The sequence below is a fragment of the Eulemur rufifrons genome, chromosome 30 (assembly GCF_041146395.1).
Source record: "Eulemur rufifrons isolate Redbay chromosome 30, OSU_ERuf_1, whole genome shotgun sequence".
Lineage (NCBI taxonomy): Eukaryota > Metazoa > Chordata > Mammalia > Primates > Lemuridae > Eulemur > Eulemur rufifrons.
This window is the reverse complement of record NC_091012.1, coordinates 105,876,818-105,890,894: the sequence shown is the minus strand read 5'-3', so window position 1 is coordinate 105,890,894 and position 14,077 is coordinate 105,876,818. Positions and strand designations below refer to the sequence as shown.

General features: G+C 34.6%; 1 protein-coding gene across 1 annotated transcript in view; it reads left to right on the top strand.

Moving 5' to 3' along the window:
* KDM6A (lysine demethylase 6A) overlaps positions 1 to 13,047 on the top strand; it is a 196,106-nt gene extending 183,059 nt beyond the window's left edge. The window contains 5 exon segments of the mRNA XM_069464453.1: positions 7,953 to 8,018; positions 8,020 to 8,058; positions 8,808 to 8,934; positions 11,293 to 11,463; positions 12,608 to 13,047. Of these exon segments, the coding sequence (XP_069320554.1) occupies positions 7,953 to 8,018; positions 8,020 to 8,058; positions 8,808 to 8,934; positions 11,293 to 11,463; positions 12,608 to 12,637 (433 nt within the window). The 3' untranslated portion in view covers positions 12,638 to 13,047.
* Positions 13,048 to 14,077: the final 1,030 nt, after the last annotated feature.

Genomic DNA, 14,077 nt, shown 5'->3' with positions numbered 1-14,077 from the left:
ACAGGCGTGAGCCACCGCGCCCGGCCCATATTCATATTTCTAAAGTAAAACATATAGATAGTCATTCTAACGAGCTAAGTGAAAACTATAAATAGCCCCAGGTCAAGTTTCAACACCAAATGAATTTATAAAAAATTTGTGGGATTATAATAAGGGCTTATGAACCTATATTTGTAGTGGGCGATTTAATAATGGGAAATGGTGTTCTTTCCTGTTGTCACATACTAATTCATTGTTATCATTTTGAGGATGAATTACCTGTACTTCTTTAAGCAAGTCAACATCACTCTTGTTTTTTCTCTTTGCACTTTGAAGTTCAGGCTGGGTCTTTAAGGGCCCTGAAATTCCATAAAGTCCTTTATCTGAGTAGTCATTTAGTAAATCTCTTTCAACTTCTCCAACCTAGTCATTTTACTAAAATACGCTAATTATCATATTCCAAATATCTCTTACATTGGCATGAGTCAAGAGTATTCATTATCATGATTATTTCTTTCATTTCATAATGCAGTGAACTTGACTTGGAAGTTCACAGCCTAACTCCTTAGGAAAATTTTAGTGGGAGCTTGGTGCATAATTTTCCCTTTCAGCTTCATTTAACTGTTTAAATGAACATAAACTTTTTCTACATACCTTATATATTGCAAATGAACTTAGTTTCTCCTTATTTAGACCAAATGTTTTAAGTGTCTCCCTCAGATTTAAGCCCTGGTTGTTCATTCATATTAGCTGAAGAGTATAGATTTAAATTTTTGTTGCTAAAACTTTCAGGTAGACTTCACATTGGCAATAGCTGTTAATGAGAAGCCTTTACAATGTTTAATATTTTTAATAATGATCAATTTTTACATGTTATCACTTGGCAGCAAGATGAAGCATTAAATGGAAGACAGAAGATTTAGAGGCATGAGTTAGAAGGTAATTGCTGCAGTTCAGACAAGAGAAGCAAAAGTTAGAGGGTAAAATAGATAGCAATTTATTGATTGGTGGCAGAGACAAGAAAGAAACCTGTACTGCGGGACTTTGGTTTGGGCCACACAGTGGAACCTTAGTGCTTGTTGATGAAATTGGGAGTAAAGAGGAAATGGGTTAGGTGTAGACAATGATGATTACCAATTTGGCTTTACACATGTAGAACTTGAATACCTCCTATGAAGTTTAAGTAGAAATTTCTATTAAGTAGACATGGATATATGGTTCTGTTGCTTAGAAAAGGAATCAGAGATATGTAACTCTTAGCTGGCTGATAGGTAATCACTGCTAAGGTATTAGTTATTGAGTTTTCTGAATCATTAGCTATTTTTAAAGTAGAGCAGTGCCCACACAAATAAATGAATTTAGGAAGACTTTAAGGCTACCGATCTCTTCCTTTAATTCATTCAACTATGACAGTTTTTCCATGTTAAGATATCTTATTCTCGTTTAAAATATATAAAATTTACATATATAACATATTGTGGTACCCACCCCCCAACTTATTTATACTTTTTCCTCCAGCTTTTATTTTGAAATTTTTTAAACCTACCAAAAAAGTTGAAAGAATAGTACAGTGAATACCTGTATAATCTCATCTGGCTTCCTCAGATAAGTTTTTGCTTCATTTACTTAGCAGTCTCTATATGCACATACATGCACACACGTACTTTTTTGGCTGAGCCATATGAAAAAATAATTTGCAGACATTATGACATGGCACCCCAAATACTTCTTCCTGCATCTCTCAAGCATAAGGATATTCTCCTATATAACCGCAGTACTATTTACCATATCTAAGAAATATGAGATTCAGTGGTATTACCTAATACACAGTCTATATTTAGATTTCTCCAACTGTTGAAAAATGTCTTTTTTTAAGCTTTTGCCTCTCACCCCACTGCCCTAATCCAGACTGAATCAAGGTTCACATTGAATTTAGTATGTAGTCATTGTGTCTTCGGTCTCTTTTAAATCTCTGAAAGTCTTCTGTTACGACATTTTCTTTTTGAACATGGCAGGCCTTTGTGTTGTGCAAGCTCCACATTCTAGGTTAGTTTTCTCATAATTTTATTTGGGTAAATATGTTTGACAAGCATTATTGATGATGTTTACTTTTGGTAAACCCCTGCCTCACTCCAGTATAAACCATGTTATAGATATTTTCATTAGTGGATCCTGAGTGAATGATGTTTTACTAAATAGGCACTTTAAAACTTCAAATTAGTGGTGGGGAGATTATTATTACATTTTAATCCATCTTCATCATAGTATACAGTTTTTACCCTGTGGTTTTAATTTTTAAAATTGGTTGATTGAAAGTTACAGGAGACCCTCACTCTTTGCAAATTCATGATTTTCATTTTCAGATACTTGAGATACATTATTTTGGCCTACGTTTTCTCCTTGTACAGTGCTACGACTCTTTCCTTCATTTACATAAAACTCATACATTCCTTATGTTTTGCCACTGAAGTATTTATTTTAACAGGACCCTTGAAAGGAATCAAATTATTGTACAGGAGATGAGCTCTGGAGACTATTGGTACTGTGATGAGATTTCCCTGTAGATAGTAGGCTTTCAGAATAAGTAGTCTTATAGATACAGTTGATAAAGCCAACCCCAACAAATATGGTATAAATTGTTACAGTCATGTTGGACTATTGGCAAGTTAATACAGTGGTAGTATGTTTCTGATACATTGGAAACTCTAGTTTCATCATCAACAACTTTGTTAGTTCCACTTAAATCTCCATAAGTAGAAAATTTTAAAATATGTCAAAAGCCAAATGCCAAGGAGTACATTTTCCTCCAAAAAGTTCAGTATTAGGAAGTCTTAGATTTAGTAGGAGCATATCAGATAGTATGCTGAGGAGTAGAAAGTTAATTTTCAGGATACACATTCTCTTGTCTACCTCCCTGTAATCTGCCAGGTAATTATAAATTCTAAAAATACTAATAACATATAAGCTAATGGTTGAGAATAAATTCTTTAAAATTTCAACAGTGCCAAGTCCATTGAAAACCACTCCCCCAAAACTTAATTTCTTGTCATATCATTGTCATTCTATCCTGTCAGCACTATCCTAAAAAGTGTACAATATTAATGCTTTATGTGTTTTCTCTGTGCGTTTTTTGTATGTGTGATCGATATATGTTACTTGGCTTTCTTTCTGCGCCCCCCCCCCAAGTCTCTATAGTCTGTGTTATTTTATATCCCAGTAAAATATTACAAGAAGGGCAGCACTATATAGTTGTAGTTATCTGGCATCCAGTCTGCCTTCGTATCTTAGCTTCTTCATTTACTGGCTGGGGGACTGTGGGCAAACTACTAAATTTATTAGTCTTTGTTTCCTCTTCTGAAAAATGGGGATAATAAATGTTTCTTTCTAATATAATGTTTATGACTATTATGTGGGTGTTAGCATAGGGTAAGCACTCAGTAATGGTAGTTGCTGTTATAATTAATATTAATTATTTAAGAAACCCCAATCACCTTCTGTTTTTTTCTTTTTTAGAAAGTTAATATTCACAGACCTAGTGCAATCATTCTCAAATGTGGGCAGTTTTGCTTCCCCCCACCCTCCTTCCCCAAGGGACATGTGGCAGTGTCATGACTTAGGAGGGAGGGGTGCTACTAGCATTTATGGGTAGAGACTAGGAATGCTGCTAAACATCCTATGCACAGGACAGCTCCCACAACAAAGAATTATCCAGCCCAAAATACCAGTAGTGCTGAGATTGAGAAACCCTGACCTAACAGAATCAAAACTAAATATCTTTCTTTTCAGTGTGTTAACTATTGCAGTCTGAGTTGGCACTTGTCATACAGTTTTTTCAAACTAAAAAAAAAATCTTCAATTTAGTGATCATAATTATTTTAACGCAACTTAAGAATTGGACATGTCATGTTCAAATAATATATTAGTTAACATTTGTTAAGCACTAACTGCCAGGCACAAATCTAAGTATTTTATATAACATATAACAGCACTGTAAGTACCCCCTTTTTACAGTTGAGGAAACTGAGGCACAGAGAATAAGAAGTTTGTGTATGTAGCTGGAATTTGAACTCAGGCAATCTAGGTCTAGAATCTTGCCCACTCTACAGATCTCTGTGGTCTCTTAAGGCTTGTAATCATAAAATAACATGTGATTTGTGAAGTTGATATCATACGAATGCCTATTGAAAAATATGCTACAAATCTGAGACATTGGTTTTAATTTGATCACTTAAGAAGTAAGAGGTTTGCACTGGTTCTTACTTGCCTGATCATAAGAATCAACTGGAACTTATTAAAATAGGCTTCTGGGCTCTATTCCTACAAAGTAAAGTCAAAGCTCTATTGGAAGACCTCTGGGACTGTCTTTCACAGTAGCCTCGTAAATCTTATGATCAGACAAATTAGGGACACCCTGATTAGATGATCTCTTTTAGAATTAAGAATTGTTTTGTTCCCTTTTCGTTCACACATAAGTTATTACATTATCTACACAATATACACTTTTAAAATGTAATTTAAAGTAGACTGTTATTGACTCCCTTCTCCCTTTGATTCTCACTTTTAAATGGATAAATAAGGTGTTACACAAATTTCTGGTCACACCCAAGTTGGCCTGATAATGGAACAGAATTTTTTCCAACACTATGAGTAGATAATGGTAAAACCACAAAGACCATAGTTAGCATAAATCTAGTGCTATAGTCTTGATGGTCTTCCAATACTCCATTGGGTTTAATATATAATACTTTTTGATAACATTGACCAAACAAAATCTAAAAATTCTAAAACTCTGCATTCTCATGGTTAACATATATTTGCTTTCATGCTTGTTTTTTCCAACTGAGAGTTGAAAGTTCTTAAGATACTCATTTTATCATTGACTGAGACCTTGATTTTCAGCCATGTGGTTGGTTTAAATGAAACTGTTAGACGCGTTATTTGGCATTCAGGTACCCACTGTTGTCCTAAGAGAACACAACCCTGGAGTGACAGGTACAAGAGAGTTTAGGGGGCTCATGTGTTGGGTCACTTTTCCTGCATGGCCCCTCCAGTAAGAGAGACTGGGCAGAGCAAGGCACCTCTTGGTGTTAATTTGTCATCTACTTCTTATTGGCTGAGATTGTCACCATAAAGAATTTAAAAGATCCGTATCAAGTTAACCCATGTTTCATCTGTCACCACACTGATATTTGGAAACTTACTTTGGAAACTGAATCAAGTTGCCACTAGAATGTCAGAGTATGCAGTGTTGTTGTAACTTTGATGTAATCTAGTATTATGGTTTCATTCCTATTATTCTCTTGCCCCAGAAACCTCATCCTAAGATTAAAATCTTATAAGAACAGTTGTTTGTTCCTTAAATAATCCCCACACTACCTTCTGATGGCATTCCTTCTACACAAAAGGTGCCTTCCTCCACCTCTCCTTCCTGTTCATATCTAAATTAATATATTCAAATTCAGAAATTTCAGCTTCTGTAATTTCCACCTCCCCTCACCTGAAGATAATCTCTCTTTTCTTTTAGTATCCATGGCATAATTCATCTATCTTTTGCCTAATATCCTAATGTATTGATTTATAACCATTGTGCATTAATTGCTCATAAATAAAGCTCTCAATTGTTTGTCCTTATATTATTTTCTTCAGTTCTCTTGTTCTAATTTTACAAGTAATTTTCATTCTATACCCTGTGTGAAGTCCTTGTCTAAAATTCTATCCCTCTTTAGGCTTCTTCTTTGCAGACTGGTGTTTGGTTGGAGGTTTGATATAACCTCAAATATGCCAAACCCTCAGTCACCCTCTTCCTCATGGTTTTCTTCCAGTCTAGAGCTTTCTTTATTCCCTGCCTTTTTGTGTAATCTTTCATCCAAACAGCTAAAAACAGGGCTTGGGTCCTGAAACTATACTAATCCTTAAAAGTGAAAGAATTCCCTGCTTCTGTAGCTGCTGAAATAATTTCTGACCCTGTTCCTAAAGTACATTTATATAAAATAGCATTTTCCATCTTCCACATTTTTATACCTTTTGCAAGTGATTTATTCTTTTGTTTTTAGCAAATTGAATTCTTAATTGCTGTGATGTAAACTTATTAAAATTCAGCAAAACTAAAATGAAGGGGAAATAAAAACCCTGATTTTGTTTGTCTTTCATTTTTTAGCTCTTCAATATACTCAGACATTGTCTTGGTATGAAATCAAAGTCTAGGGTTAAAACAGAGCAGGTTACTATTAAGTCTTGAATATTATATCTGTATCTTCCCTGAATCTCTGTATTTTCTATTTTTCCCTATCCTTCAATTGAATCACATCCTTTCTTCAGGACCTGCTCATTGCTGTGGACTCCATAAGAGACTCTGTCTCTCTAAATTTTCCTTCTATTCTAATTGCTGCCTTTTGAAAATGGGAAGGAACAGAAAATTTCAATGTTAAAGAAAAAAATAATGGCCAAGAGAAACCACAGTTGTGTTATTCATTGTCAGATAAGATCAATAGAACTGTCACTTTTCTAAGATTTCAGTATCACACAAAATAAAACTTCTGGAGCTATGATTCCAGAAGGACTACTCATGGCTTACTATTTACTCTTAGCAACCTTAACTCTGATGCTTTGTTATTTCCAAAAGGCAGTATACTGCCTTTTTCTAGATGAAACTACCAAAATAACCATATATTATAAGCTACAGTCTAATTACCAAAGGTGTCAGTAGCGTTGGAGATGAAAGTTCATCTGCTGAGTAAAGAGTGGAATAATACTCCAGAAAACCAAGACTCTGTGTTTGGAAAAAACTGTGCTGACTGAGCCCAAGAATCTCATCTTCACAAGGGAGGAGGGGGGAGTGGGTGAGAATAAGACATAAAAAGAGACCAAAAAGAAGAGAGTACAGTATGAGACAGTGAGGGGAAGCTTGAGATTGTCTGTTTTTAAAAACTCCTAGCTCAGCTACTTTGAATAGCTTTATGACATCAGACAAATTTAGCTTCCCTGAGCCCTTGTTTACCTGTTTGTAAGATAGAGATAACCCTCCTACACAGGGTTGTTAAGAGGTGTAATTGACATAATGTATGTGAAATAGCAAAGACATACCTCCTGTCTAGTTCTTTCTTTTAATTTATATATTTTTATTTTATTATTTCATTATTTTCATTTGTCCATATGGAAGCACAATTGAGTTTGAAATCTTCCAAAGTTATCTGCAGAGTTTTAGGCATTATTTTCCTGTAAAAGTGACCTTATTTTGAAGCCCTACTTGGAAAACTTGTTCAGTAAGATCTGTGCATTCAGAGGTAAATTGTATGAGACATGGAGAGGGAAAAAGAAGAGCAGCTGCTGTTCAAGAGCTGGCTTCTCTTCATAGTCTGAATTATATTCTCTCTCTTTTTACCGTAATCTGAATTTTTACTTGCTACCTCCCCTGGCACCCTACATATGCACGCATGCACACACAGATAGCTAGCTGTCCTAGCTTTGACGTGCAACCACAGTCTAAAGCATTGGGGTTTTGGGGGAGTTTTTTAGTTTGTTTGTTTTCCTGAATAAGTTAAACATGCAAGAATGGCTAAAGCCAAGCTGAGAGTGAAATCCTTTGAATGGGATACTTAAGGAATTGGCTTACAACTATGAAGTTAATACTGTTTTACATCTGTTGAATAAGTTAACAAGTTTTACATGTTTTCAGTTACTCCTCCACGACCCCCTGTCCCACCCCCCTGTTAATATACGTGGGTTCTGATAATAACAGTACTTTAACCTAGTAACTTATAAAATAGTAAGGAAGTATAAATTAAGACAAGTTAAATATTCTATTACTTATACTTTGAGTTTTACTTGTTTAGTAACCATGTTTGTTAAGCATCTACTATATGCTAGGCACTCTCCTAGGCAGCGAGTAGATTAATAGACAGCATAAACAAAATAGATAAGACCTTTTCTTTCAAGACAACACTCAGTCGCTAAACACATTTCTTTTCCTTTAGGGCATTTTCATTATCTCCAAATTTTAGAGCTGAAAAATGCCTTAGTGATCATGTAGTCCAACCTCTGTCCAAATAGAGAACCTGAGCCACCAAGATTCACAGAAGAGTAAGAGAATTTAGCAGACAGTTCCAAGTAATGACAGCAAACTATAGGAAACTCAGCAGAAACTGTGAGAATTCACTATGTTGTTAGCATCATGGGTTTAGAAAAGGTATAAATTATAATGAAAGTATAATTATTAATATAAATGGATTCTACTATATTATCTTCCAGTTAAAATGAAGAAATAAATGTCTTTTTTTTCTTCTTCAATGCCGTAGTTAAACCAATTTTGTATCCTGTAGTGACTGAATCCATAAATGTTTTCTGCTGATAGACTCAAGAGTTTCAAAGACAACTATACAAATGATGCTGTTAATGAGTGTCTAGGTAGTATTGATTAAAAATAATTTGCCTTCCTGCCTTACTAGAATCATAGTAGTTCAGATCTGGAATTCAGACCCCTTATTTCAAGGATGTGGAAATTGACTCCCAGAGAGGTTATCTGACTTGCCCAAATAAGAGCCAAAATTAGCAACTCACATTTAAGCAGAGGGTCTGTTTTTATATATTAAGACTATTATATTTTGATATTCAGATATCAGTTTTTCATAAGTTTAAATGATTTCATATTGTCATCATCAGACCTGTTGAGCATTGCCTTATTTTTTAAATCTGAGAAATTGACAAAAGAAACATTATGAAGTCGTAGACATTAGAACCAAGTCTCTTGGCATTGTTTCTAATTGGTGTATCTTTTATGCTAAAATTCAGTATTCTTTTGCTGGTCACAAATAATTTTTCCCCCACAATAGGTATTGTCTTCTGAGAACTCTGAAGCAATGTCAGACATTGAGGGAAGCTCTTATTGCTGCAGGAAAAGAGATTATATGGCATGGGCGGACAAAAGAAGAACCAGCTCATTACTGTAGCATTTGTGAGGTAAGTAACTTATCCGCAGTTGTTTTGTAAAGCCTCTTACCTCTTCACTTTTAGTTTCTCTTTAGTTATTAAGTTTATTTATACTTTTATGTAATGCATTTTGCTGAAATTAACATTGTGTCTGATTATGTTATTGTTAGCTATTATATTAAAATTTAATATGATGATACAATATTTCACTGTGAATTAACCTTAAAAGTATCTACTACATAGTCATTTATCTGGTAGATCTTTAACATGATAATCAGCAAGAAGTTTAGTCTGAGATTTTAAACTGGGAACAATCTGGATGTACACAGATGCCAGTAAACTAGATGTAGTTCAGTATCGCTCCAGGCAGACACATGTTCAGTCCTCTCTGGTGCAATTAACAATACATTTGTCAATCTTCTATGGCCAAGGCTTGCAAGAGGCCTGCTTTGAAGAAGCTTGAATTCTACTTGGGGAAGACCAATTATAAACAGCTAATTGTAAGGTACATGAGACTATGATGAATGTGAAGCTGGACTTCTAATTGTTAGGATAACGCTGAGGGAGGAAAAGTAACCTGATTTTTTCTTCTAGAGTTCATAGAGTTCACAACAGTGTTAGCATTTGAGTCCATTCTTGAAAGATGAGTATGATTTCATCAGGCTAAAAAATGGTGAGAGTTGGAGGTGATCTGTCATGGGCTGTAGGAAAAATATGAGAGTAGGAATATGGAATGGTTGCAGAAAAGGGTGAATGTGTTCCAGTGTGACTGGAACACAGACTATACAAATGTTACTCATAAGTCTAGGTAGTATGTAGCTTGCAGTGCATCTTGAACGGTTTTAAGGAATTTGATATTCAGAGGTCATTGAAGCTGTCAAAAGGTTTTGAGCAGGCTACTAATACATGTGTTTCAGAGAGAAAAGTGGTTGGAGAACAGAGAGAGTATAAGGCATTGTAGTCTTAAATAAGCATTGTTGTCTCAAGGCCTAGACTAGAACCTGGCAGTGGGAATATTACAGAAGGGGAAGAATTCAAAAATACTTAATTGTAATCCTAGCACTTTGGGAGGCCAAGGCAGGAGGATCACTTGAACCCAGGAGTGTGAGAACAGCCTAGGCAATCTAACGAGACCCAGTCTCTCTCCAGAAAAACAGAAAAATTAACCTGGTGTGGTGTGCACACCTATAGTCCTAGCTACTGGGGAGGCTGAGGCAGGAGGATCACTTGAGCCCAGGAGTTTGAGGTTGTAGTGAGCTATAATGATGCCACTGCACTCTAGCCCAGGCAACAGAGTGAGACCCTGTCTCAAAAAAACCAAAACAAAACAAAACAATTTCAAGGGTAAAGTAAGCAAGATAACTCATTAAACAGCAGAGGTAAGGGACAAGTTGAAGAATGCTCAAAAATTTTCTGGCTTAGATCACTAGGTTCATGTTGCTCATGGAAAACATGGTGACCTCCGACATTTTAACTAAGTATTTAAAGAAGACATGAAATCATGAGAGTTTTCTGTCATTGAAGAAATTCAAGGATAAGCCAAGGACATGGATATTGATAGTCCATTCCAAACCTTGAAATTCTGTAATTCTGCCATTGACCTTTATTTGAAATGATTAAATCCATTGACTTTTTTAATGTTGTTATCACCTGGCCAAAGTAAGTCATTAGGAGATCAGATAGATTCCAGTTAGGTGTGTTATTCCTTATTCTGCCTGAACCTCAGCAACTCAGCAATCTTTCTATATAAGAGATATTATTTCTAAAATTATGCTATGCTCATGAATACATTTTTTTGTTTGTATTCTTACTCTTTAACACTGTCACTTACCCATCAGTTTCTTCATCTGTAAATAATCCAATTCATTTCAGTCAATGTGTTTTCAGGTTTGGCTAAGTAGTAGGCACTATGACACGCTCTGGCAATGAAAAGATGAGTAAAACACAATCTTTGTCTTTGAAGAGCTCAGTCTGGCGGGGGGAAGACAAACATCTATACACAGTACCCTGTGATGAAAGGACTATCATGGAGAAGTAAAAGGAAAATGATGATCACTTGCATCTGATTGTATATTAATGTTTTGAATTTAAAATAAAAACAGGCTGACCTTCATCAAACTTTCGAATTAGGCTTTGCCAGTGGTTGTCATGAGTCATTCCCTTATGTCACCCCCCTAAATATGCCTTACCACCATATCTTTGGGTGTGGTGTGGAATAAACCTGGTCTATTAAAGATTCTCAAATACAGCTGTGTTTTTCTTAGTAGTTACTCTTAACCAGAGATCACCATCCACAATTCCATTAAAGTAGAATTCCATGATTATACTAAAGCAATACAATAAATACCACCATCCTCATTGAATGCATTTTTTTCTTGTATAAAACAGGTGGAGGTTTTTGATCTGCTTTTTGTCACTAATGAGAGTAATTCTCGAAAGACCTACATAGTACATTGCCAAGATTGTGCACGAAAAACTAGCGGAAACCTGGAAAATTTTGTGGTGCTAGAACAGTACAAAATGGAGGACCTGATGCAAGTCTATGACCAATTTACATTAGTAAGTGAAATCAACATGTGAGTACATAGTTAGCTGGGGTTGAAGCAATAGTGTTTGTTCTGCCAGCTGATAAATAGGAGGTAATGAAATATTTAAATTTTCCTTTGGCTTATTAGATACTGCATGAGGGTATATTCATATCATTCCCCCCTCCTTTACTTCCAAGTATTTATTCCAATGAAATTGGCATATATAATTTTCGCTTTTCTTTCTGAGTGAGACCAGCATAAATAATGTTACAACAATTACATTTTAAAATCTTTGTTTGCTTTAGATAGAACACTATCATATCTTTTATGTCATTTGATCTCAGTTGATAAAATGTTTGTGTACATAGGTTATTAGTGCCCACAAAATGAATCAGTAAGTGTGCTTTTAAATATACTTCTGCTTTTAGAGCTAATTGTATTTGTTTAAAATTTTGTCCTTGCCAGAAGTATTAACCTCATGGGAATATTTGATGGAGCTTAACTTCCTGGTACGTTATATAACCTTATGAAATTCAACTACACTTACAAATTGCACAGTTTTTAACAGCAGATACTTAGGGGGAACATTTTACTCTAGCAAATCAATAGCTTTATGAATAGAAACACAGACATAATTTATGAATTGTTGATTTCTCCGATACTTTTCTCTCACACAATTGTGATCAGAAACTGACTTTTTGAAATTTAGTGCCTGATACTTTCACTTAAATGGTCTTCGATATTGTTTGAAGAAGAAAATTATCTGAAATATGTTGAATAAAATATATTAATGTTATCTAGCTGAGATAGGGTCTGAAAGCAGTCACTAGTGAAATTGTAATTGATTTGTTAAATTATTTTTCCAAAAGCCTTTTTTTAAAGCAATCTAAAAAAATGCTAAATTTAAGAACATTCCAAGAGTTTTTTACTAATTGGTGAAGTAGTACAGAAGATTGCAGATACACTAAGTAGAGTAATGGTCTTAGACTCTTAGGAAAATTGGGCAGGTGGGAGATACAAAGGAAATCATACTTCTGTGCTATTTAGGAGTCTGTTAAACTTTCTTGAGAGTTATTTCCCTTAACTTCTCAAGCAGGCTGTGTGTGTAGCCATGAGCTAGGGAACACTAATAACAATTTGTATATCAAAATAACCTACCTTACTTTTACTTTCAGGCTCCTCCATTACCATCCGCCTCATCTTGATGTTGTTCCATGGACATTAAATGAGACCTTTTCTGCTATTCAGGAAGTAACCCAGTTCTGCACCACTGGTTTTTGTAGCTATCTCGTAAGGCTGCTGGCTGAAAACTGTGTCTATGCAACCTTCCAAGTGCGGAGTGTCAACGACTGGACGGGGGAGAGTACTGCTCCTACTCCAGGACTCTCACAAAGCTAATCAGCTGTTCTTCAGAAAAAAAATAATAATTTCCATGTTTTGTATATATCTGACAAAACTGGCAACATCATACAGACTACTGACTTGAAGACAACCTCTTTTATATTTCTCTATTTCTGGGCTGATGAATTTATTTTCATCTATCTTTTCCCCCTTCAGAATTTTCCTTGGAAAAAAAATACTAGCCTAGTAGCTGGTCATTTCTTTGTAAGGTAGTTAGCAATTTTAAGTCTTTTCTTTGGTCAACTTTTTTTTAATGTGAAAAATTAGGTAAGAAACTTTTTTACTGCTTTTATGTTTTTCTGTCTTGTTTTGAAACCATAACGGTTATACTTTTGGTTCCTAAATAAAACATTAAAAAACTTAACAGCCAAGTCACAAAGATAATGGATTGCACATAGACTAAGGAATAAACTTCAGATTTGTGATTTTTGTTTCTAATCTTGATGTAAATTTACACTATTTATAAATACATATTTATTGCTTGAAAATATTTGTGAATGGAATGCTGTTATTTTTTCCAGATTTACCTGCCATTGAAATTTTAAGGAGTTCTGTAATTTCAAACACTACTCCTATTACATTTTCTATGTGTAAATAAAACTGCTTAGCATTGTACAGAAACTTTTATTAAAATTGTTTAATGTTTAAAGAGTTTTCTATTGTTTGAGTTTTAAAGACTTTATGTACAGTGCCCAGTTTTTGTTCATTTTTCAAATCTGATTATATATATTTTATATATACTTATGTATGTATATATAATATATATAGAAATCTGGATATATATGTATAAAGATTTAGAACTTAAATTTTTCTCGTTTTAAGTTTCACATCTATGGTAGATTTTTGAGGTGTCTACTGTAAAGTATTGCTTACAAAAGTATGATTATTTTTAAAGAAATATATATGGTATGTATCTTCAAGACCTAAAATGTCAGACTGGTTTATTGTTAAGTTGCAATTACTGCAATGACAGACCAATAAACAATTGCTGCCAAAAAGTAGTATAATAGTAGAAAACAAATAGTGATTGAACTTAAAATTTTAAAGGGAATGTTATATGGGCTTGACAAATCCTGTACATCACTTAGTAGCATTATATGTGGAATAAGGGATTCAGGATGAAAGGCTCTATTTTAGAATGCAAATAAATTAAGAGACTTATTTTTTAATGTTAGGCAATTTTGAAATCTCATACTTTCCTGCTTGCATGACATGATTTGGGGGAGGGGGTGCTGCAAATTACA